General features: G+C 41.1%; 1 protein-coding gene across 4 annotated transcripts in view; it reads right to left on the reverse strand.

Moving 5' to 3' along the window:
* Positions 1–1,732: 1,732 nt before the first annotated feature.
* Positions 1,733–24,025, reverse strand: part of CLSTN2 (calsyntenin 2) — a 298,945-nt gene continuing 276,652 nt past the window's right edge. For all 4 annotated transcript variants that reach the window (XM_085069686.1, XM_085069683.1, XM_085069684.1 and 1 more), the window contains 8 exons: positions 11,717–11,883; positions 8,182–8,330; positions 6,644–6,867; positions 4,857–5,027; positions 4,123–4,268; positions 3,517–3,640; positions 2,782–2,966; positions 1,733–2,172 (listed from right to left, as the gene is read on the reverse strand). In XM_085069686.1, coding sequence (XP_084925812.1) covers positions 1,963–2,172; positions 2,782–2,966; positions 3,517–3,640; positions 4,123–4,268; positions 4,857–5,027; positions 6,644–6,867; positions 8,182–8,330; positions 11,717–11,883 — 1,376 coding nt within the window. In that variant the 3' untranslated portion in view covers positions 1,733–1,962. The remainder of the gene's footprint in view (positions 2,173–2,781; positions 2,967–3,516; positions 3,641–4,122; positions 4,269–4,856; positions 5,028–6,643; positions 6,868–8,181; positions 8,331–11,716; positions 11,884–24,025) is intronic.

Here is a 24,025-nt window from a genome sequence, read left to right on the forward strand (position 1 = left end):
CTGCCAGTCTTAACAATCCTGTGACAACACGATTGCTGGCACAACAAAAAAAGTATGAATGGCTCTAATTTTAAAACGAATCCAGATTATTTTTCGTTTACTTTCTAGTTATTAAACTACAGGGCCTAGGTGCTGTCAGTATTTCCCTTCAGCTATCAAATGCAGAGACTGGAATTAAAAGAACCCCCAAACACACTATACATTCCCTACATCCCAAGACATTCAGGAGCTGTTAATAACCTGTTCCTGAGGGAGGTGGATCCCCCAAGATTGCTCCAAGTACCCTTGGCAACATCAACCACCACAGGGTGCTCAGGAAAGTCCTGGTGTGGCAACACTGACTGGGAGAGTGGAGAAGAGGAAGCAGCTCATTTGAAACAGCAAATTACAAAAGCAAAGGTCAAAGATGAGACTGCAAAGAAAACCAAGTGCTCAGGAGAAAACCCAGACAAGCCACGAAGCAGCATTCACTTCCATGCCATTTTGTTCCTATTAGAGCAGCTATCCTAGCAAGAGCTGCAGCACTGGGGGAGCAGAGCAGTTGGAGATGCAAAGGGACTTAAGGAAAGGGGACAAAACCACACCACACAGACTTAACACATTGTATACATAGCTCTGCTTTTTTTCTTTTTTTTTTTTTTCCTTTTTAAACAGTGTTTAAGAAAAATATGCTGTGTTACCATAACAAACTAAAATACTCTCTCAACCTCTTAAGAGTTTAGTTTTTGTTTTCAACTATTTTGGTTCCACCTAGGTTTTATTTTTCTTTGTCTACTTTACAAAACCTTTTCTCAATATTAATGGCTTCAGGAAGAAGAAATAAGGGAGAATCATGAGCACAGAAGAGAGCTCACAGTGTTGTTCCTTTCTCTTGTGCACTACAGGCAGGCAGGGGTACAGAAGAAATAGGGCATAATGTTTTTATAGACTACAGTCAGACAGGAATTCCAGCTGGCATTCACTAAGCAAAAGGGAACATTTTCCTCATCTAAAATAATTGTTTAAATCCCAGCCATACATAGCTCTGGAATAATGGGGTCACTTATTTTCCACTAGTTCAGTAGGATGCTGCAGCAGGCTAATGATTCCATGAGACAGACGGTTTAAAGCATCGATTTGCTGCAAATTGCTCAATCCATAACTAATGAGCAGCTCTACAGATTTTCAGTGAATCAATCCCATTAGAATTTACAGTTTGCATAAGATCATATTACTCAATCTGTGGACACAGAACGAGCTGGGATTTTTTTTTTTTTTGTAACCTTCAGCAGCCCCTTGTTGTTGCTGGTTTTTTAAACTCATTTAAATTTCTATTGGTAGGTTGGCTAAAAATCCCTCTCTTGAGGGTCTGACAACATGCCTGAAATAATACACTATCCACTTCTACATAGGCACACATGCATCCCCTGTCAAGCCCTAGATATTCCATTGTAGCAGACAGTTAACATCCAAAAGGCAGGATGAGAGGACAGATGGGATTCAGTCTCTGTCCCCTGCAGCACTGCAGCCCTGCCCCAGCTGGGAGGTGGATTATGTTTTTTACACCTGTAAGAATGTGAAGTTGGATGGCAACTATTTGGACCCACAGAAGTAATTCTTCATAACAAGCTGAAATCTCTCCCGTGTCAAAAAAGTAGCAAAGGCAAAAAACCTCTATGGATCAAGTGACAGGACTTTTGTCACACATCTGCAGGGTAGAAACAGGAAATGGAGAACTACGCTTGCTAACAGATCGAGTTCTGCATTACTTTATTACTGGGTGTGCCAGTAGGTTTGTACCACATTTTCCCCAGGCTTTGTAAGGAAAGGGTCAGTTCTACCATTATCAATTACTACAACAAGATCATTTCAGGCAAAACAGTTACAGGCAAGCAGAAGTTCAAATCCTGTCAATGAATTCATAGACTCTGAAAAAACATTGTATTGGTTGTTACAAAAGAGCTGTGGCTGGAAGGGTGTTTGTTAGTAGGGGAGTGTGGAGTCATCCCACTCCAACTGCTCTTGCCTGGTGGCATTCTGTTTGTCTCCCTTTTGGACAATCACTTCCTCCTCCTCGTCCTCTTCTTCCTCCTCTTCACTTTCATCTGATTCAGCACTGGTTGTGTCTTCCTCTTCATCGTCTATGTCTTCTTCCTCACTCTCCTCTTCTGCCTGGTGTGGCTTTTCATATTTCTACAACACATTTAAAGAAATGAAAGAGTGACAGTAGCAGAAAGGTGCCAGCCAGTGGCTGCCACAAAGGAGCACTTAGTCTACTTTTAGAAATGCTAACATGCTGGGGAAATCTGCTTTCCATCATTATGTGATTATTAGGCACCAAATCTCATACGCACTGGTAGCAAACAGTCGAAACCTACTCTAAGAAGAATGGAATGTCAATAAGCAATCGCCTTTGTTAGTCATGCTGCCAAAATTTTAACCTTCAACATCAGCTGGTTTAAACTGCTGATGATTTCCTCTCCTTTTAGTGTATAGGTGCTTACATTAAAAGGTTAAAACCAAAGAATCTACATCATCTTGGGTACCTACAAACAGACATGGATGGAGGGGAAGTGATGCTGTACCCAAGAATTCTTTACCATCTTTAATAATTACACATGGCAAAAAATCTGAAGTTCTGGATTACATCTTATCAAGGTGTGCAGAGCTGAGAAGTGAGATGAGTCCTGAGTGTGCCAACACACAACTGAACAACTGCACCCTGAAAGAGGCTCAAAGCCTGCTGGCAGCCCATGCAGTGCCTCGTGGCAGTGCAGGACAGTGCTGTCCTCAGGTCAGTACCTCCATGGGGTTGACGGTGATGGTGAGGGCAGAGTCATCCCAGTCCATCTCGCTGTCCTTGCCGCCCTCGTGCTCGGCGGAGCCGTGCTGGTGCGCTGTGCGGATGCGATACACACCCAGCGTGATGACAAACACCAGGATGCTCACACAGATGATGATCACCATCGTGGCCACGCTGGGAACAACTGGCACACAGGGTGGGAAAGGGAATGGGCTTAGATTTGTGGGACAAGTCACCTAAACCCCACTAAACACCTGGTCAGTTTGTAACCCACAGCACCCCTTCGTTTGGACTCAGGCTCAGGACAGACACCTGCCATTGCCTGGGATGACAGACAGTGGTGACAAGTGCCCACCCACAATACAATTTCTTCCTCTAGTTTAGAAAGGAGTGGATAGAAATTAATATGGTATAGGAATACAGGTGTACAAAGACAATATGAACCTAAATATTATCCTTCATACTATTCTTTACTAGAAACAAGACATTTTCCTTTTGGGGTCTGAGTAATAAAACTTTAAAAAAAGGATACCACGTTTTAATTACAAAGTACCTCTTTGGACAGAACAGTATTTGATGTTACCTTCTTTCACACCTGTGCAAAGGTCTCTGTGAGGTTACAGAAGCTGAAACAATGGACCTCAGGGCTTTTGTCTGTTGACCAGGCTGAGCCACAAGGGAAACACTGACACACCTGAATCACTGGGAGCAGTCTCTGTGAAGGTGTCACATACCTGAGTTGTGAACTGCACTTACAGTCCCCTCAGGGTGCTGAACAGATTGGAGAAACTGGGGTTGGACTATCATGTGATTTACATGGTCCATGAAGTTGGAGTTGGAACTGTGTAGAATATTAACCTGGGACAAGAGAAAATAAGAGATCAGATACTAAAAGGTGTTTTATACTCCATACCTGCTGGCTCCATATATTACATTGGACTGTGATGTTCATCAGCAGACAGGAACATTATTACAGAGATGCTAAAGGCCAAATGAACTCTTTTTTTTTATGCCAGTGAAAAATACATAGCTTAATATATTTCTAATTTCTAGCATGAAAAATGCTTTCTAGCTTTCTGGCTATTGACTGTGAAGTGGCACAGAACAGGATTGTTTTGATTTACCTGTTTGGTAAGTCGTGATGTTTTCTTCTCTCTATACTAAACAGCTTTTAGGTGTAATTTATTCATAACATTATTAAATAATTGTTAATTTTATTAACAATTATTAATTGTTTTTATAAGCAATTACTAAGTTTTGACCCTATTGCTAAGTAGGTCCTGCAATTTCCTCTAGTTACCTGGTGCTGGGTCAGAAAACACAAGTCAATCACTGCTCACCTCCAGGTTGAACTCGTTGCTGGTGTAGCGCCCGTTGAGCTCAGAGCACTTGACCCTGAACTTCCTGTCCGAGGTGGCCGCGGTGCCCCAGTTGCGGTAGCGGAGCTGGCGCAGCACCTGCTCGTAGCTGAACATGCTGTCCACACCTGCAGGGGGGAGGGCAGGGACAGCCTCAGGGACAGCCATGGAACACTGCTCTGGGCAGCACAGGACAAAGCAACTGCTCACAAAACAAGGGACTCGGCACAATGGGCTGGAAGTGACAGTGCATTGAATGCTGCCTGATACTCAATTGTGGGAGAATAGTTGGTGGAATTGAATGTAAGTCCCTAATGGAGAGGGATAAATACAACAACAAAGGTACAGAATAAACTGCTTAGTGATCAGAAAAAGATGGCCAGTGTGCCAGCATTACACAGGAATAATATATATAATTTACTGAGGAATCCCCTCATTCCCACAGTGATGGACCACAGGAGTCCCACTTTAAAGAAAGCAGTAATGCTGTTTTCCTTACTTGGGGGGTAGCAGGAGGGATGCTGAGATCCCAAAGGGCAAACACAGCACACCCAGAGATCAAGAAGCAACTGGGTTTTTTAGGATACAGTCACCCTTGGGATATTTTTATGGCTACTAAATCACAGATTTCTGTCTAATTTCATACATATTAGAGCTTTTATTCCAATATATAACTGATGTGGCAAAATAAGGGAAAAGAAATTTCATTAACTTACCATAGATTGAATATCCTGCAGTGGAGTTTGTGGCATCTAGATGTTTTCCCTGAAGCTCCCTATGATCCAGTTCTAAACACTCTTGTTCAGGGTCTAGTTCTGCACCAATGACCAAAATATCACAGAAATCCAAGTTGTGCAGCATTTCCTCTACCACCACTTGCTTATTGGCTGTGAATCCATAGCATGTACCATGAAAAAAGAGAAGGAAACGAAGATAAATGATCACAGAACAGCTCATTTTATGTGCTTTGCATCAGGGCTTTCAATTTTTGCCAAGATGGCTGAACTGTTTTTGCTGAGATTAAATCCAGCAAACTTGAAGCAAATCAAGAGAAGTGCCCTGTCTGTTCAGGTGCCTTGATGAGGAAGGCCTACAAACACCCAGTGAGATAGACAGAAAATATATTCCTCTGTAGTAAAACACATCTTACTGAAGTTGAAAACTGAAATTTGATCTTGGAAATAAATTAATGTAAAAAAATCTGGGTTTCAACACTGTATCAATACCAGGGTTCTCAAGGAAAACCAAACTGGAAAAATACACATCAAACACATTTATGCTTGGATGATTCTCTCAGTTACTCTATGCCCCATAAACAATTTGCATTACAAAGACCTGGCCACCTATCCAAGAGCAAATGGCAAGATCCTGTGCTGTGTGACTTAAAGAGATTAAGTTAGAAACTGACTGTCCTTCAATATGTACAAGCAAAAAAATAATTCTGTCACTAGAAAAGAGTAGCATCTCAAATTAATATTTAAATTCTCTGATCAACTAGGACAGAGTGTGTGGCAGAACTGCTTAACCAGCTCCCTGAGGGCACCACAGCCACAGACACTGCAAACCTGGAGCTTCCTGCCCATTTTGTGAATTTAACTGTGGAAGGTGTATTGGGAAGGCAGGCACAGCCAGGAAATCCTGATGCCCTAGATTCCCAACTCCTGCTGCAGTGAATTTGGGTGCCTGAACTCTAGCTACAGCTGTAACATACCCAGAAATGAAGATCAACTCAAATTTGTAGGCTTCTGGGAATCCATGCCCTTTAACTTGCATATCATTACCCATTTTCTCTTCTTCAGAAATGTTCATTTAGTTGCTGCTTATTCTAGTCCAACAAACAGTGTTCAGAATGATTCCTCAAATTAATAGACATTTCATTAGCCTTGTACACAAAGATCCAAAAGGAAGGTTCCTTTACAGACAATGATTTTAAACTTTATCCTTTTGTACATTCACTTAGTGTTGAATACAGTGCTCAGGATTAGAATATACTGTCATAATTGAAAAGAAATCTTTTAAAATTATTATATTTGCAATTTGTAGGTGGGAAACTGAGGTGCAAGATTACTTTCTCAATTATCACTCAATTATCACAAGCCAGTATCAGAGCTGGAAACATAAGACCAGACTGAAGCTTCAACTATTGGTCAATTACTGCTTTTCACTTTATCAGCGCAATTAACAAAATTCTGTAACAAGTAGAGACATTCTAATGAAAATATCCTACCTACCCAACAGAATATGAAAAGATGAGTGGAAAGGAATTATTTTGAAGTATACTGAGACACTAAATGGAAAATCTGCTTTTTTTGAAGCATATTCTGATCTGCTGCTATTTAACACATTTTTCAATGTGTTGAATTGAATTTCTTCAGTATAGCATTACTGTGGCTAAATTAATGTGGGTGAAGTGACTTTGTGTTACTTGTTCGCACCAACCTTTGAAAAATATGAGGAGATATGTAACAAAATGAGTAATAATATTTAAAAGAAAGGCACAAACCTCTGTCATGTTCCCTTAAGTCCAATGGATGCTCCATTTTAGTGACTGTGCTGACAATCCTGATGTCAGGGAGCAAAATAACACCTCTTTCACTTTCAAACTGTGCAGCTGGTCGAGCAAAGTGGCCCATCCCAGTTATTGTAATCTTGGGCTCATTGGCCTGAAACACCATTACATAGGCATCTATATCTGGGATACTAATGCAGACATCTTCACCAAAACATCTGAAAAAACACATTATTCATTAACTGCATGTAGCACATTGCAGATCAGAGGTGTGTGGCACTGGCACTGCCCCAAACCCACCTGGTGGCTCTCAGATCAGGCTAATTCATCCTTGGTCACTGCCACACATAAGGACAATATTCCTGTACCACCAGGTTCACAGGGCAGCAGGGAGAGGAACAGCTCCATCCCTCCATCCCTGCCCACCTTCCCAGCTACTCACACTGAGGCACAAGCTCAGTCTTTCCTAAGGTCACTATCAGAAGAATATTTTAATGGTTAATTGACATTTATCAAAGTGCTGAATGGTTAAAAAAGTTAATTAGATGATAACAACCAACTTTAGTAAACTTAGCATTCAAAAGTGATAGCTAATGAAATTAAAAGGGCCTAATTATCCATTTAAAGTGGTCCCATCATGAACTCTTTCTGGCACCCTCCAGATTCTGCAGGAGAAAAAAGGTACTTGGACTTCCATTTTCATCTGAATCAGCACTGTGCTTTGGAAGTGAATCTCCTGACAAACTCTACCTCATTTCATCTTGGCACAGGAGCTGGGAGTGTGCAAGCTGGACTGCATCCAGTGATACTGCCTCGGGAGCTGCTCCAACAGCAGGGCAGCCCAGCACCGCAGTGCCCCTGGCACCTGGGGAGAGCTGTGCCCACGGCAGGTGACAGCCACCAGACCTGCTGCTTGTTTTCCCTGCAAAGCCCTCTCCCTGCTCTGTGCAGAGCTGTGCAGGGGAGCCCAGGAGGGGCTGGGGCTGTGCAAACACCCCTGTGCAGCCTCTGTGACTGTGCTGCACGGACAGGGCAGGACAGAGCCTGCTGAACACCCTCCACCAGTGCCTCAGTGACACCACACACACACGAGGGGACACACACACACAGGCTATTTCAAGCACACCTACAAATAATGTTTTTGCAGATATGTCCTCTGCTAGATGGAACAGGCCTGCTTTAAAAACTCATGGCTCTGGCTATCTCAGAAGAAACTATAAATGTTTAAAATTAAAAGTAAATAGGATTGCAATAAATGCAAGCACTGTTCAGTCCAGACTGCATCCAAACTATAAAGAGAATGCAAGTACATCACATTAACAAGCAAAGTTTCTTAAGAAGATAATATCAAAAGAAAACAACCATGTACATTGGCATAAAAGTATATTAAATTAATCCTTTAGGTTCAATAACAAAGCAGTATGATCTATCAATTTAATTCAGCCAAAATGATTCTTTTTATGTGGCTAAAGAAAAAAGTAATTCATTAAAAATGTTCCTAATCTGTTCAATTCAGCTGAAGTATAACTTACTGGACTTTAGATGAGACTTTGAGACGTCGTACGCCTGCAGTAGGAAACTGTCTGGAATTGATGTATGAGACCTTTTGGAGAGCTTGATTTATATTCTCAATGTCATCTCCTTCCATGACAAGGACTGACTGGGAAGGGTTGAAGTGATACTAGGAGAAATGCAAATAATTACTATTTAAGGCACCCAGGTACAGAGTACAAAATAATATATTTTTAAGGACTGTTGCACAGACATGAGTTTAAAATTAAAGGATTTAAGAAAAAAAATCTTGGTAGCTATCACTGGCTGAATCCACATGTTGTTCCCTGAAACATATACTTGTATCAGTCACGTAAATAACTACTGTTATAATTAATTTTGTAGTAAATTAATCCAGATTTGCTGTATTTTGCCCAGTCTTATCACCCTTGCTGATACTATTTCTGCAGCAATTTCCAATACAATTTATTTTTTAACTCTGTAGACTTCAAAACCTTAACGTACCACCAGATTATTCCCATGTACTCTTTTTAGGTTAAACACATTCCCCACATAAAAGCATTGCCTTGAGCCAGCCTAGCAGAAGCATATTTTGGCTCCTTCTGTGTGGTTTTATCCTGGGCTACCTTTCTGAGATATATTTCAACATGAACAAACAAAACAATTATAACATTTGCCTCCTACATCTTCATTACCATCAGGCACACTGAATGGGACTCTCCATTGTGCCTGATGATCAATAAGGGTGCTGTGATTGAAGATGGAGCTGCTCCTTGCACAGAGCTGCTCCCTTGGGCCAGCAAAGCCTGCAGAGTCACTGCCTGCTCTCAGCCCCAAGCCTTCTCTGCTCCTGCACCGAACACAGATCAGTCTTGATGATCAAGAAACTTTGCCACCATGGTGACATAATCAATGACTGATTTTTGTCTTCATTGTAATTAATCCTAATTCAATGTTTTGTCTGTTAATTGGTTCAGTAAGCCATCTGCATTGCAGAGAAAACCAGCTTAGCCCCCTTGATGTTGTGCCCTGCTGTTGTCAGCACAGAACACAAATGCACCCTTCTCTCCTGGGTAGTTCGTCCCCAAAGCAGGGTATTGATGTGAAGATGTTCTGTTAAATGCAGACCATGGCTGCCTACACTTCCTTACAGGCAGAAAGGTTAAAAAGCAAAACATCAAACAGCCTGGGAAGGACAGGATGAAGCACAGGGTTCTCTGGCAAACAGAACATGGAGGACTGGGTTTAAAGTTCGTGCAGGGAGGTCACAGCACCCTGAAGGGTGTTTTTTAACAAAGAGGAGGACTAACACGAGCCCCAGCCTGCACACACTTGTTTTTCCTCTCTTTAAGCTAGCAGTAGTAGAGAATGAAATTAGCAAAAGGAGACTCTAGCTAGCTAGCCAGTTAATAGCTCAGCTGCCAAAACAGCTGGAATGCTGCCAAGGGGACTGGAGAAAGCCCCAGTCTGAGCCATTTTTGTCTTTCTCATTAAAAAAAGCTAAAAATAGCAACAGTTTAGACAGCATCTCAGAGAGCTGTTACAGATACCTGAAATTAGGCTGCAGCCCAAAAACGTCCAACACTATCCTGTCACAAACTGCTGCTGTTTCTTAGGTGGTTGGAGGGTGAATCTCCATGATCCCAAAGTGCCCAGAAACACCTTCCAGCATCGGTTTGCCAACACTGACCCTGCAGACAGCACGAGAACAGCCCCACAGAACCCATCCTGTCACCTGTCACACAGGCCTGTCTGGGAGCAGCTGTGTATATTCTTGACACCACAACACCTTTCTCTCTCATTTTCCTGTTCAAGGTCAGGCAACTGTTCTGCTTTCAGCTGAGCTGCTTCCTGCCAGCCCCTGAAGAAACCCTTCCACAATCTGTCTCTGGCTGCTCCTTTCATTTTTGCCTCCTGCTGTTGCACTTACTTGGCTTGCTGAGGCAGTAAAAGCAACATCAGTAACTTTAAAAAACCCACTATGCCTCATCTGTATTTCAGAAAATGAAGATGTTTTGAAGGTTTGCAAAAGCATGAAAAGGCAGAAAACAATCCTTTGTCTTCCTTTCTCCCTCTGCACTGCCAGTACTGTAAGGCAGGCAGTCACACATGCTGGAGCAGCAGTGGGTGGCAGAATAAGGATTTTCCCTAGCCCATGACACTAGGGTGGCTCAAATATTGTCAGGCTTCAGAGTGTAACAATAGGGGAAGAATTACTGCTTTTAAGCACCACAGACCAAGTGCACAGTGCTTTAATTCATGGCAAATCCCAGCAAAGAACTTATTATTAGCCATACACATGTGGGTTCCAGAAATCCCTACCTGCTCCTTGTATGCATTGCCCTTCAGAAACAGCTTTTACCTACCCCTGTGTGATGTTGCTGTGAGAAGCAGCAATGTGAAATTCTTAATGATGTCATTGGTAGGATGATAAAAGGAAAATTCTTTGGGGTCTTTCCTCATATGTAAAAGTTAGAGCTAGCAAAATTCCTCCTTACCTTTGCACTTTCCATTTTCATTTTCACCCTTGTTTTCAGACTATGTATCAATTAAACTATACCACTGCAACCTATCATCACCTGGACAGACATTTGAGTGTATCTTAGGGCAGTCTGTACAATGGAAAGATTTAGCTAATAAAATGTCCTATGTGGCATTCCCACTGAATGCTCCAGAGAAGTGTTACAGCAGCATCCTCCTCCCCCCTGAAAATCACCACACTGTGCACTTTCACAGGACACACTGTCAGCAGCCAAAGGAAATTCCTGGTTTGGGTTGGAAGCTCAGCTCCTTTGGCAGTTGCATTTGTGTGCCAGGAAACAGCTTCACAGTGCACTTAGGCTAAGCACCAGAGCACTGTCACCTAACGATGGTGTCAGGAGAGGAAAACTGACAGTGCAGCTCAGCATTGGAATAGCCAAGATCCTACATGAGTATCCAAAGAATGGAATTTGTCTGAATGAATGCAAAGCAATCTGGCCAGGTCAACTGGTCAGAATTTACCTGTCAGTTGTTCTCCAGTCTTAGAAAAAGTTCTACATTACCAGTAGTCATATGTATAATGAAGATGGATAATGACTTCTATTCAAATCTAAACATTTGATTTCTTGACTTTAGGGGTTTTTATTGTTCAGTTTTCATGTACCATAAAGTCTTCCTCTTTGAACACACTGAATTTTAGAATGCTATTGCATTAGGACTTATGTATTCCCCTGCTTTAAAACTACTTGAGATCAAAATTCAATAAATCTTTGGAATCACGTCTATTTCTGTAGAAGTAACAAAATAAGCACGAAAACACAGCATGGCAATTCATACAGACTCTGAAATATCAGCAGTGCATTACTTTCTGATCATCTAGCTTTGCAATAATGGAAACATTTTTCTTTGCAGTGTCACTGCTCTTCTACTGTTCTGCTTTTTCTTTGCATGATTTTATGGGAAATTACATTGCTTCTGGGAGTACATTTGTACTGTGTGTACTCTACCTTGGGCTCTCCACTTCATAAATCAGATCTAAATTTTTATCAAAGATGATGTCAGTTCATCTCTCACCTTTATTCCTTGGCCAAGACTCTCAAGAGAATTAATATCCAGACCTTCCTTGCAGGCCTGCAAACAGGAAATCACTTTCTGACTCTCAATTTTCCCTGGCCGGATTGTCAGACTGGCCAGGCTGCCATGGAAATACTGAGCAAACCTGGGCTTGGTGACTTCACCTCCTGCAAGAAAGAGAATGCAAAATGGTTATTGGTACCAACACACAAACCACACATCTAGTAAATCACTTTATATGTTTTAACACATTTAAAGAATTTCTATCCATCTTAGCCAAACGTATTGGAGATCCCATTTATTGTGGTACAGTGGAATGTCCTTGTGGGTTGTGGGGTGATACCTGGTAGCAGGCTGTGTCTTTCTGATTCTTGTTTTTCCAGGATTCTATTCAGGTGTTTATAAAGCTGTGATAGCAAACCCAGAAGTGAAACATAGTTTTCCAAATATATACAAGGAAGCATGTGATTTTTAAAAATGAACTTATTAAAGTAATCAAACACCAATTTAATAACAATTTATTTATCAAGAAACTGTATTCACAAGTGTTCCATTCACCACAAGGTCACTCACCTCTGCCCTTCTCCTCCAAAGCTCCCAGCAGCAGATGAGCTGAGAGCTGTGGCTGTGTGTTACACAAACTGCACACTGCCTGTGCAGAGCTGTCTGAGGCCACGCTGTGAACTCCAGCAGTGAACATGGACCTCAGCAGAGCCCTTCTCTAAAAGGCTGAGAGCTCTGTCCCTGACCCACAGTGGCTCATTTGGTGCCACATCAGCTGCTGTCACTGTGCTGCACGAGCCCCTCTGGACACGCTCGCTTTGGTCTCACTCCAGGCAGCTCCCGAGGAAGAGTGATCTTTAGGAGCTGTCAATAAAACGTGATTACAGACTGCCTGCTCCAGCGATCAGAGCATCTCAATTACTCTTGGGACGGGTTAGTGATTTACTCATCCTCCTTTAGGAGACTTTTTAGAGCTTGTCTTTCCTGCAAGTGTTATCTCTCGCAGTGCATGTGAATTACTGCCTACCTCGAGCCTGGGAGGACTAAGGGAGCCACACAGCAGTGAGCCATGCAGACTAATTGGATTAGCAGTTGATAAGCTGCTGATAAGGTGTTGTAATTGGTAGATAACTCATCTCTACAGTGTTTGTAGCTTCCGTGTCAAACAACCTGGTTTTGCCAGGCAAGATAGCTCAAGCTTGAACTTTCACTGGAAGATCTGTGTGTGGATAGGGATGTCAGGAGTTAGGATAGGGATGAAGTGGCACGTTTTCTTTACACTGCTGTTGTTACCTAAAAGCCTGAAAACTCTCCCTTCCAGTCCCTGCAGGATGAGCATTAAGAAGACTTGAGCTATTTTATATAGTGAAGAAAATACACACTAGCGCACTGACAGGAAAGAGGTGTCCAAGCAGGCTGTTTCTTCAGAGAAGTAGGCAGGTTTTGTTCTTTTTTTTTCTTAACATTGCAACATAAACTGCTTCTCTTTTTTTTTTTACCCAAAAGAAAGGTTCCCAAGGAGAGATTATTCTTCTGCTCTCTCATTCATTTGTCCATTACACAGGAAATTTCCTCTAGGCAGAGTTCTGTTGAGATTTCATAGAAACTTTCATATATACAACAGCTGAAGTTCAGCATTTCTGATACTTACCAAGACAATTATTTGGTAATTATTTGGTAAATTGATAGTACATTATGGGGACACTGGCTTTTCAATCAAAATGCTGTTATATTTAGCTGTTGACATTGTCTTTGAAAGTAAATATTGCCACTAATACAGCAGTAATGTATCTGGACAGAAAAAGGTAAGCCTAATTTAAAAAAAAACAAACAAAAGCAAACATCTTAAAAGGCGATAAAGAGAAAACCAATTACAGAAGGATTCACATTTAGTTTGAACCTTCACATGCTCATATCACTACAGAATTGTGAAGACAGCAAGTTCCAAAGCTAAAATACCAATACTAATCCTGGAGCATAGAAATTTAGAAACCTATAGTGAATCTACCATTAGGTCTTAATAGCTCTGAGGAGATGCAAAATTAGAAGCAGGCTCAGATCAGCAAATGTATTTAAATGTGAAACACACTTATGAAAATGTATATAAAGGACCAGACAAGAAGCTAAAATAAAGAACTCAGTGCTGTGGCTTTGCTTGACAGAAACAAACAGGATAAACCAAAGCAAAGCTGCAGACCTACATGGCTGATACTTACATCCATGAACAAATTTTGGGGGCTTTTTCACTTTGGACTAGTTCTTCTCTGGTATTACTGACAAAGCACTTACATTTTGAGGTCATTAGCAGTGATACAGTAATTGCCAATAAATCACTGAATACAGAGGGTATTCGCTGTGCCCAAGCCACACTTTTAAAAAATGCTGGTGCACAAGGAGGTATTACCACCTTGGAGATGTATAGTTCTTCTTTAAAGTCACCTGTCTAACCACCAACACAAAAGCATGGAAGAGAATATGAGTATTTCCAGGAATAAGCTTTTAAAATACTGTGAAAATACAGGCACTACAAAAATATTGAGCATTGAAAGAACAAGGCTTACATACCCTGTTCACAGGAATAAGGATGGGGTTTGTGCAGGTGCGTAGATTGATGCTGGACTGTAAAGGAGGTGATGCAATCTTTGTTTGGGACAGGCTAGCAACTATGATTTAAACAAAACAACAACAAAAGAACAAAAAACAAAACAACAACAACAACAACAACAAAGAAGTATTTCAAGATATGAGTGAAAAACAGCTAGGAGGAGCAGAGCAAATCTGCAGAGCATGTCCATGGGGATGCCAGGGTGATCCAGGCTGGGACTATGCACCTGAACAACTGAGAGCAGAGTCTGCAGGGACACTGAGGGTGAGGCAGTCTGTCCCCAGCCCCAGGACAGGAACTGCTGTACTTAATCACTTCTTGAGAATATTGCCTGAGCTTTCAAAACTCTGCTGAAAACAGGCTCCCCAAGCAATGTACTCCAATGACCACTGACCCTCCGAGGGGGATGTTTATTCCTAGCAGGAATGTCAGCTGTCAGAATACACCTGTATCAGTTTCCTTTGCCAGGCTCAACGAGGACTTCTCTTTACATCTCCCATCTAACACCACTGACTGTGAATATCCCTGCTGCTCTTCGTGGAACTTCTGCTCTTATCTGAAGTACTAACCATGATGTAGTGTTCTTGCTATTGCATGTGTAAAACAGGATGTGCCTGTTCATCCTGGGCAGTGAGAACTCCAGCTTTTAATCACATGAGAAAACAAGAACACTTAAAAAGAATACTACCTTATACTTTAGCAGGAAAAGAAACCAGATTGCTAAGTAAGCCTTCCACAAGCACCTTTCACCAGTGTTAAAGGCAAAATCATATACCTGCCAATTCTGAACTGGAAGGTGAATAGAAGTCATTGTATCTGACTCTTCTTACAGCTGCTTGTAACTGCAGCATGCTGGCATTTTGATATTCTTCTGTCTCAGCATTTCAGAATCTTCTCAGCTCAGTGGGGTATGTTAGCTGCTGATGTTTCCATTGCCAATAATCATTAGATTGCAAATGGACAAAATCCAATGTAATAAAACTGGGAAGCAAAAACCAAAACTCTCACTAAAATTAAAGGAATGGCCTAAAGCCAGTTTCCTACAATCCTGCTTTCTAGCTTTGATAAAATGTTTTATTCATACTTGGTTCTACTGTATTAGTGTGTTTGAAAGCTGTCTTTCCTTCTGCTTCTGCAATCTGATATTCTTTGAGTATTTGACTTCAGCTTCTCAGTGGGTGGAAATTTAGCCGAGGATGGCCAATCTCCAAGTCCCTAGTCACTCTAAAATTCTGAGCTCCCAAGACTAGATGAGCATAAATATATTTAATCTGGCATGAACACGATAATTCTGTTGCATGTTTCAGCACAATGGATAACTGTACCTAATGCTGACAGCAACATTTTACAGAATATTATCCAAATTCTTCTAATTACTGATTTTTCAAATACACATCCTTTGATCCTGAGCATGATTAATTTCAGGCTCCCTATGTAGCTATAGGCAGCTCAGTCAGTGGCTTCACTGGGCAGGAGGATGCTCAGGTTCTACTGCCTGGATTTGACCCAGCACTAAAGTTATCCCTGCTAAGAAACAACTGAGAAAAGACATGAGCTGCTCCCAACATCCCTTACTGCTTTAAGACACTTAGAGCTTTGGTTCTGACACCAGACTGAGCCTAAGAAATATTTTTGGGATAATGAAGAAGACCTAAATAGATTACACAGAGAACAAACTGGAGCTCCAGTGATGAAGGTCATGAGGTAATCCAAGTATACTAAAATTTGTAATGGTTCTGTAACACAGCATCTCCAGTTTCTCTCCAGAGATCAGCACATCCTGTTAACCTGGATTGCTTCAGCGAGTTTCATGGGACTTCTTTACTGCCAGGGTCTTTTTGCCCTTTCCTGTGAGTGAAATACTGCTGGGACACAGCTCATCTCCATGAAGATGTTGGTGAGTTCTGAGAGACTGAGAAAACCTACTCCTCAACTGTGCTGCATCTTGTGTTTCACTCAGCACTGTGTTTATTGATTGCTATGGATTAATATGCTGTGAGTGCTAATTCTTGGGGGACAGTTAAGTAGTTAAGGCTGATGGATGATATGGCCAAGAGAGGAAAACAGAACCTTCTACACTGTCAGGGAATTAAGTTAATGTCATAACACAAAAAAAGACTGAAACAACACCATAGAACATCATCTGCTGTTCTTTTTACAGTTCCTTCCATGACAAATTTTTGAAGCTACTGATTTTTTCCTCTTCCTCAAATGTAAATGTTGTGGTTGCCATAACAGTTGTGAGGGAACACAAGCCACAGGGTTCAGAGCTTGATGGTAAAATTGTGCATTGCTTTTCATCCCTGACCCAGCACACACCAACACTCCTAAAGTCTGGCAGATACGGGAGGATGGATGTTGGCTTTTAGCATTCATTCAACCCTCATAAAGGGAAGATGGTGCCAACAGACTGTGGAGGTGTCCAGAGGAACCATGACACCCATAATTAGTCACTGTAATGCTGTTCACTCCTTAGTCATTGTCAAAGTAGCATGCAGCACATCTTTCACTCGCTAAAACAATTACAGTTTTCTGGACTGAGATTCTTCTGTGCTGGTTCTGATGTCTTTTGCTGCTGGAATTATCCAGACAGCAAGAGCTCTCAGGGTATGCACAGTCAGGGAGGACTCAGCCAGCAGGACACAGCCCCCTCAGAGGGGAGCGATCAGGCTGCCAGTGAAAGCAAGACTTCCCAGTATCAGCTGCTGCCTGAGATTTCAAACACACCAGACCAAATGGAGAAGGGCAACCTACTTAATTTTAGCTGAGAATGCAGCTCAAGTCTGTCTTACTTGGGGGCAGCTCAGTTGGGATGACCCCTTACACACATGGAGGAAAACAAATGTTTTGTTACAAACAACTGAAGACCCCCAGATGAACAACAATTTAGAGGGGTTAAGACCTGTTACCTGCAGACACCTTCTGATTACAGCCAGGAAGAGTTTCTGCTAGATATAACATCCTGTATCTGTTAGATATAACATGGGAGAGTCCAGGGGAAACTGAAGAGTCTCAGGGTTCAGACTTCACAGGGTTAAAATGCATTCATTAAAGAAGCAGAGTCTGTTTCCATGACACTTCTGTTTTGTTTTTCATTTCACAGTGAGTTGATATAAAGTGTGACAGAATTTGATTAGCATTGAATTTTACAGTTGTTGGTTTGACTACACAGATGTAAAGTGCTGTTTGCATTCCTTACCAATCTCCAAAGAACAATCAGGCACGTCAAAACAAGTGACTCTATTGAGCCCACAGATTTTGTAGGCTTTTTGCTCTATCCTAATAATGAGCAAGTAATTATCAAGGCAGTCAAAGCACAATGAGGTTTTCATAGGAAATGGTGAATCAAGAGAATTTCCAACTGAGATGTGATTATTTTAAGATATTCTAGGCTCTGGTTATACGGAGCCAGATAATTAAAGAACAATTGATTATTCAGGGCCCCAACACAAAGACTGAAGTGAATCTGGGAGCAGCCACAAGACATTCTGGCTCTGAAGTCCTCAGGTCCAAGCCTCCAAATTTATCCCATCTTTTTATTATGGCAGTTTAGGGAGCTGGGCTTAATTCCCTGACAAGTAGATTGGCTGTTAAGCAGGATGAAACTTAACATATATTTCAGGAGTAGCCCCAATTAGTGACTTGACATTTTATACTCCCAGAGCTTCTCAGCACAGAAAAGTTTTAGTGGGGTTTTTTATACCACTCAGATAAAAATTAATCAGAAATTGGTCATCAAACACAGCCCATGTTAAGTCTGTCCCTGCTCTGGGTAGATATCATAACCCAATAACCTCAGACAGCTTTAGGTTTTATCTGAAATATGAGAAGTTCGGAGAACACTAAGGGCTCCCTGCTCTTAAGTATCCAAATGCCAACGTGTCTCTGTGCAATAGATCCTTAAACCCAAAGTGGGTATAACTTACATTACAGAAGATCATTTTTCTCAGGATAATAAAAACACTCTACAATCTTTCACAATTAAGCCAATACATAAATGTTGCCCAAAAAACTTGTATTTCTATTCCCCAAAACCCATTTTTGTGCTGGTGCGTAGTGCTGCGTGCACAAATTCAGTTAAACAAGTGACATATATCTAGGCTGAGTGGGTGACAGATTTGAATGCCAATTCAGCTCTCCAAGAAAACACCCTCCTAAACTAAACCTTCCACATGTGTGTATATTTCCACTACAGCTGAAATTCAGCAAAGATCTGTGAAGTGCACTGAAATCTGCTCCATCTTTCCCTTGATGAGAAGGACAGTGCAGGAAGAACACTGCTGTACCCATGGAAGCATCAGGACATGGATAGTCAGCAGCACACACTGCTGAAATCTGCCCAGGTGCTCTTGCATGAAGGTGTGCTTCATGGTCAGGTTTGTGCAAGCTATATTAGCCCCTTGGCACAATCCAGGAGTGTTGGATGCACACTAGGGGGAATCCCTATCTGTTGGAGACCTTAGTTTCTGGAGGGAGTCCAAGGCTGAGTGATACAGGCTGCTGCTACACTGCCCATACTGTCTCTCCTTTCTCTGACCCCTCTCCAACTTTTAATTATTAAAGTTCTTCTTGCCTCGAATCATCTGTCAGTTCTCTGTCTGCACTGGGTGATTTCTGTGTCAGCAGAGGGTTGGCATGTGAGGGTAATAAGGTTATTTCACAGAAGGACTTTATTGCAAACCTCGTCTCTCCAGCAGAGATTACTGTCATTAAGGAAAATGACAGTAGAATACAAAAGAAAAACAGAACAGAAAACAAATTCCTTAGAAAACAGGAACTACAACAGCCTTCTCCTGTATCCAGGATGACAAAGTTGCTGTTGACAGGCTGCTCCTAAAGACCCTCCCTGTGCAGTGTCCAGCACAACTGCACTGTGAGGCTGCAGCACTGCTGAAGGGTGGCATTATTAGAAACAGTGACTCACAGCCATGGTAAACTACAGCACAACCTTGTGACAAGCCATTAACTTGTGTCACTGTGCTCCTGACAGAGCTTTAGGAGTGATACACAAACTCCTGCCCTCCCAAAATGCCCTGAATGAACTCAAGACCTTATGTTTTCAGAGGAACCACAAGGAAGTCTGTTTTCTGCCTCTGGTACAAAATAATTATTAGACTATCAAATCACGTATCACTTGCTCCCTTCTTCTGTCTGCTTTTGCCACTGAATGTATAGCAATAAAGGGATCAGAGTGGGAACATATAAACCTTGGTTTATTAGGGAAGAAGTTTCTCACTCTGTAAAAGGGTTCATTTCCTACATCCTCAGATAAACTGCATCAGAAATAATGAACTCAGAGGAGAACTTCCTGGGGTAAGCTCTTATAAAGTGTGCTCCAGGACAAGCTAACGATTTGTTTGCATTGCTCAGGAGAATGAAACAGGGTGGAAAAACCTAAAAGGGAGAGTAAGAATAGAAGATCATGAAATCTGATTCTATTCTTGCTGTGATGCAGATTTTTTAAGTGGCCTGAGGAAAAATTGGCTACCCTCTGGATACTGCACTTTATCCTCACAGAATAAGCGTGACTCTCCTGCCTTGCTGCACAACTGTGTGACCTCTCTATGATTTGAAAAGATCTTGAGAATCTCAAGGTAGAAGGGCAAAGCTGAAGCATTTATATTGCTAAAGAAGAAGAGAGTAATAATGAGAACCAAAGTTGAGCCTTGGGGAGCTCTCTCCCATCCCAATGGACCATGTCTGCTCATGACATCCCTTCAGGGAAGAAGGGGTTTAGAGACAGAGCCACTTCCCTCCTGTTCTCTTTCGTGTCTCTTTTGTTCTGGGAAGCAGACATGCAAGCAAGTCAATTTTGTCCTTTAGATACCCTGAGAAAGTCATTTTGCCTGAAAATTTCTTTCACCATTAGAGACAGAACAGCACTTTGGCCTTAAATAACCTGACCTACATCAAAATCACACCCTTGACAATCATCTGTGAGAGCAGTGATGTGAACAAAATTTTAAAGATGTTAAGATTAAGTTATATAATTAACCCTATGTACCTGCAGAGAAAGCTGTCAGACTTTCCCAGGGCACAGAAAGACTTAATTCCAGGAACAGCTGAACCAGCTGTTCATTTCTGCCCACGGTTAGTTCACTATGAGTCCAGTTTGCTCAGCTCTATGGTCAGTATTACCTTTTCCCAGGCCTCAGGTGACTGAAATCACAGCTAAGGAGTGAATTGGGATTTGCCATGCATGAAGGTGGAATTTTGCTGGAGATGGATTCTACCTGTCACTGCTCCTGGGTCACATGTAACCAAACCAGCAAAAATAGTTTATCCTAAAGATAATGCTTAAATTCCCACCCTCAAATAAACCACCCCCACTAAAGTACTGCAAAACTACACAAAAAATAATTCACTCTATGCTAACCATTATGAAGGACCCTACATCAGTGAGGTAGCTCTGCTCAGATCTTCCTTTGAATAAGCTCCCTGAAGGAAGAACCAAGGTTTTTAAATAAAAAAGGAAAATTACACAGCTGTAACATCCAAAAGACCTAATTTTAAATAGATGAAGCTCGTATTGATTATGCCAGAACAAATCATGCAGCTCTCCTCATGCCCACATTAAAGCTACTCCCCAATTAGGCTTGGTTTTCAGTAATTGGGCCACTTCCTGGGCTGCAGCAAGCTTGACCCAGTGTCTGACAGACCCTGGGAAGGGTCTCTTCCATCACTTAAAGCCTGGCTTTCTGCTCTTTCAACTACCTTCACTCCCTACTTGCCTCCAAGAATCTGCCCTTCAGGAAAAGGCTGATTTTCCCCCCTTTATAAAGAGTTCCTAGTACTCAAATTATTTAAAGAAATTTTATGTAAATCAGGAACAAATAAATCAGGAAAGATTTTTACACTGCCAGGGAAAGGGTAAAGACGTGGGAGAGATTTGTCTATTCTGCCTCAAATACTGACATTAAACAAAACAAACACAAAAAACCAAACCAAGGCACAGCGAGCAGCACATCACAGGCTAAAGTTTAAATTTGTCACGTAAGCCTGAGAGATTGCACATTTGGTTTGTTTTCATGTTATGGTCAGGAGAACAGCACTGATCTTAAACTGCTCTTATATTTCACTTGAGCAGCTGAAGGTAGAAATAAAAACCAACCTAACTTTTCATAATGGATGCTATAAACAAAGCTATAAAAGTCAGAAAACAGTTACTCAGGCATTGAAATGTTATTAATAGGAAATATGAATCTTAAAGAATTTTCCATGTCCAAGATTCCTGCAGGTTGTAACTCTGAGAAAGACAAGGAGGAGGTGCAAGCATGATGTTTGCTCCATATGCCCAGGATGAGCAGCAGTGTCACTGAGGAAAGATCAAAGAGTCACTTGGATCACAGAGGATGCTCAGCTCCTAGAGCAGCAGCAGAACAATTCTCACCTTCCAGAGCAGAACTCAACATTTTCATATAGGAGAGGGTAAATCCCTCACAGAAGTACCAGATTTTCCTATTAGTGCTAACAGAGGAAACTACAATTCTTGTTCTTGATTTTTCACTGTCCTCTAAATCCACTCTTCTCTCTCCCTGCCAGTTCTTCAGCTGCCCCATAGCCACAATGATTTTGTTTTGGCTGTCAGCAAACCAGAGTCAGTGTGGTAAGAAAAAAAAGAATGCTATTTCTTCTGATTCATTTAGTTGTCTGAGATTGTTTTTCAAATAATTTGACTTTGACAAACGGATGCTGTGGAGTCAGAACTGTAAAATGGTTTAGCAAAGACAGAAAACAGGTCTTGCCCTTTCTGAGGGAAGAGGTTGGAGCAGTGTTCCTGTTCTGCCAGTGATGTGATGAAAAGGAAGGAAGCAGTCTTAGCAAACCAGAGCTGGAAACTCCTCATATCCTCTTAACAAGGACCCTCCTGAATGGCTGATGACACCAAAATCACTGCATATTTTACTGGAATAAATCATAGATTGTTGTAAAGCAGCTTTATAATGCTTTGAAAATGTAGTGGTTTGGACTGTTCTTACTGGCCAAAATGTATTAGCCTAAGCACTTATTAACAGCTCCACAGAAAGTATTTAGAGTTGAAGTACTTATTTGATAGAGCCCCTTTTTCTTGAAATATACAAATTTTGAAAATTAATGTTTTGAATAGAATAGATTGGTTTTCTATGTTGAATAATCACTATTTCACAGACTGAGCCACAGTGCTGAATCTTATTAACCAAGTGACTTTCCACACCATTCATTTAAAATAGTTTGAGGTGAACAAAACAAATGTATTAAAAGATAAGCCTTGTCAAAAGCAATATCTTAAAATCTTGTTTCACATTACCATTAAAAGTTTATCTTTTTGCACGACACATGATAGTTTATCAGAATCTTCAGCACACTGTCTTACTAAATCTTAACATTTTCACGAGGTGGAAAATTGGTTTCCACTTTTGCCGAGCTCCAATTCTCTCACTATTAAAAGAGCAATAATGTAATATTGCAGTAAATATTAACAGCAGCAATAGGCATGATTTCAGTAGTTTAAATCAGGTGTTTCACCAAAAAAGAAAAAGAATCTTATCCTGAATGGTTATTCATTAAGCCATCAAATTATCCCAGGCAAAGATAAAAACGTTTGAAAACAATTGCAACTTTCTATTTGTTTAATAGCTTATAATCAAGAACTGCTTCCCACTGCTCCAGGTGTGGCATCTGCAGCAGGAGTAACTGGAGATTCAGGTGAGGGCAGTGAGCTCCCACCAGTACTGAGACTGCCAGAAAAAAACCCAAACCACTAAAGACTGCTCTATGAGAGTAACAAAAATACTAAGTGGATGAAAGAAGCTAAGGGGCAGAAATAATATAAATAATGCACAAAAATACTTATGTAGACCTATGCAGAAGAACCTGGTGTAAACATGAAGTAAGGGATTAAAATAAAACCTTTTTAGCACACCTACTGAGAAATGCTGATTTTTCAGAAGTCAATACTCCATGGTTATTCACAGTCTCTATGGCATTTGCTCATGTGTGGAAAGAACTAAATTTACAAATGACATTTGCATTTGCTAACTCTGTAACTTTGATCTAAAAGTACTGCACCAATACTACATAACAAAAAATCAACCCATGCAAACACCAGCTAGACAAGAAACAGTCTATACTTCTGCAAATATATGGAATTACTGCAATACTGACCAGCTTATCATACCTACCTCACTGATCAATATTCTAAACTTAACAAATCTTGTTTTTAGGATTAGTGAGGCTTCATTCTGCACGTTATCATCAAAGATTGGATCTTTACCCCAAGGTGTTCATGATCTAACAACAGCTGGATTTACTTTTAGTACTATTTACACTGAACAGCCCTGCCACACGTAAGATGTTCAAATTTTGCAAATAAGCAGAAATCGAATTGGCAAACCTGATGATAATGGAGAAAGTGAGACCACATGAAAGTGGGGAAGAAACACAATCTATTTTAAAGCATTTTTTCCTAATTATAGTTTCCTTCAATTAATAATTTGCTTTAAGAGGGAACAAGACACAATGTAAATAGAAAATCAACATGGAAGGATAATGGAGACAACTTTCCAGAAACAGACAAGGAGAGAAAAGAGGAGCACTTCAGGTGTGAGGCAGAGAACAGACAAACAGTGGTATAAGGACCAGGTAAAAAGAGTATGAGTGGGATTACAAAGGGTAGAAAACAGAAATAGCTAATATTTGAGCAAAGACCCATATGGATCAGG

This window comes from Lichenostomus cassidix, chromosome 9 (genome assembly GCF_008360975.1).
Source record: "Lichenostomus cassidix isolate B80296 chromosome 9, HeHo_3.0, whole genome shotgun sequence".
Lineage (NCBI taxonomy): Eukaryota > Metazoa > Chordata > Aves > Passeriformes > Meliphagidae > Lichenostomus > Lichenostomus cassidix.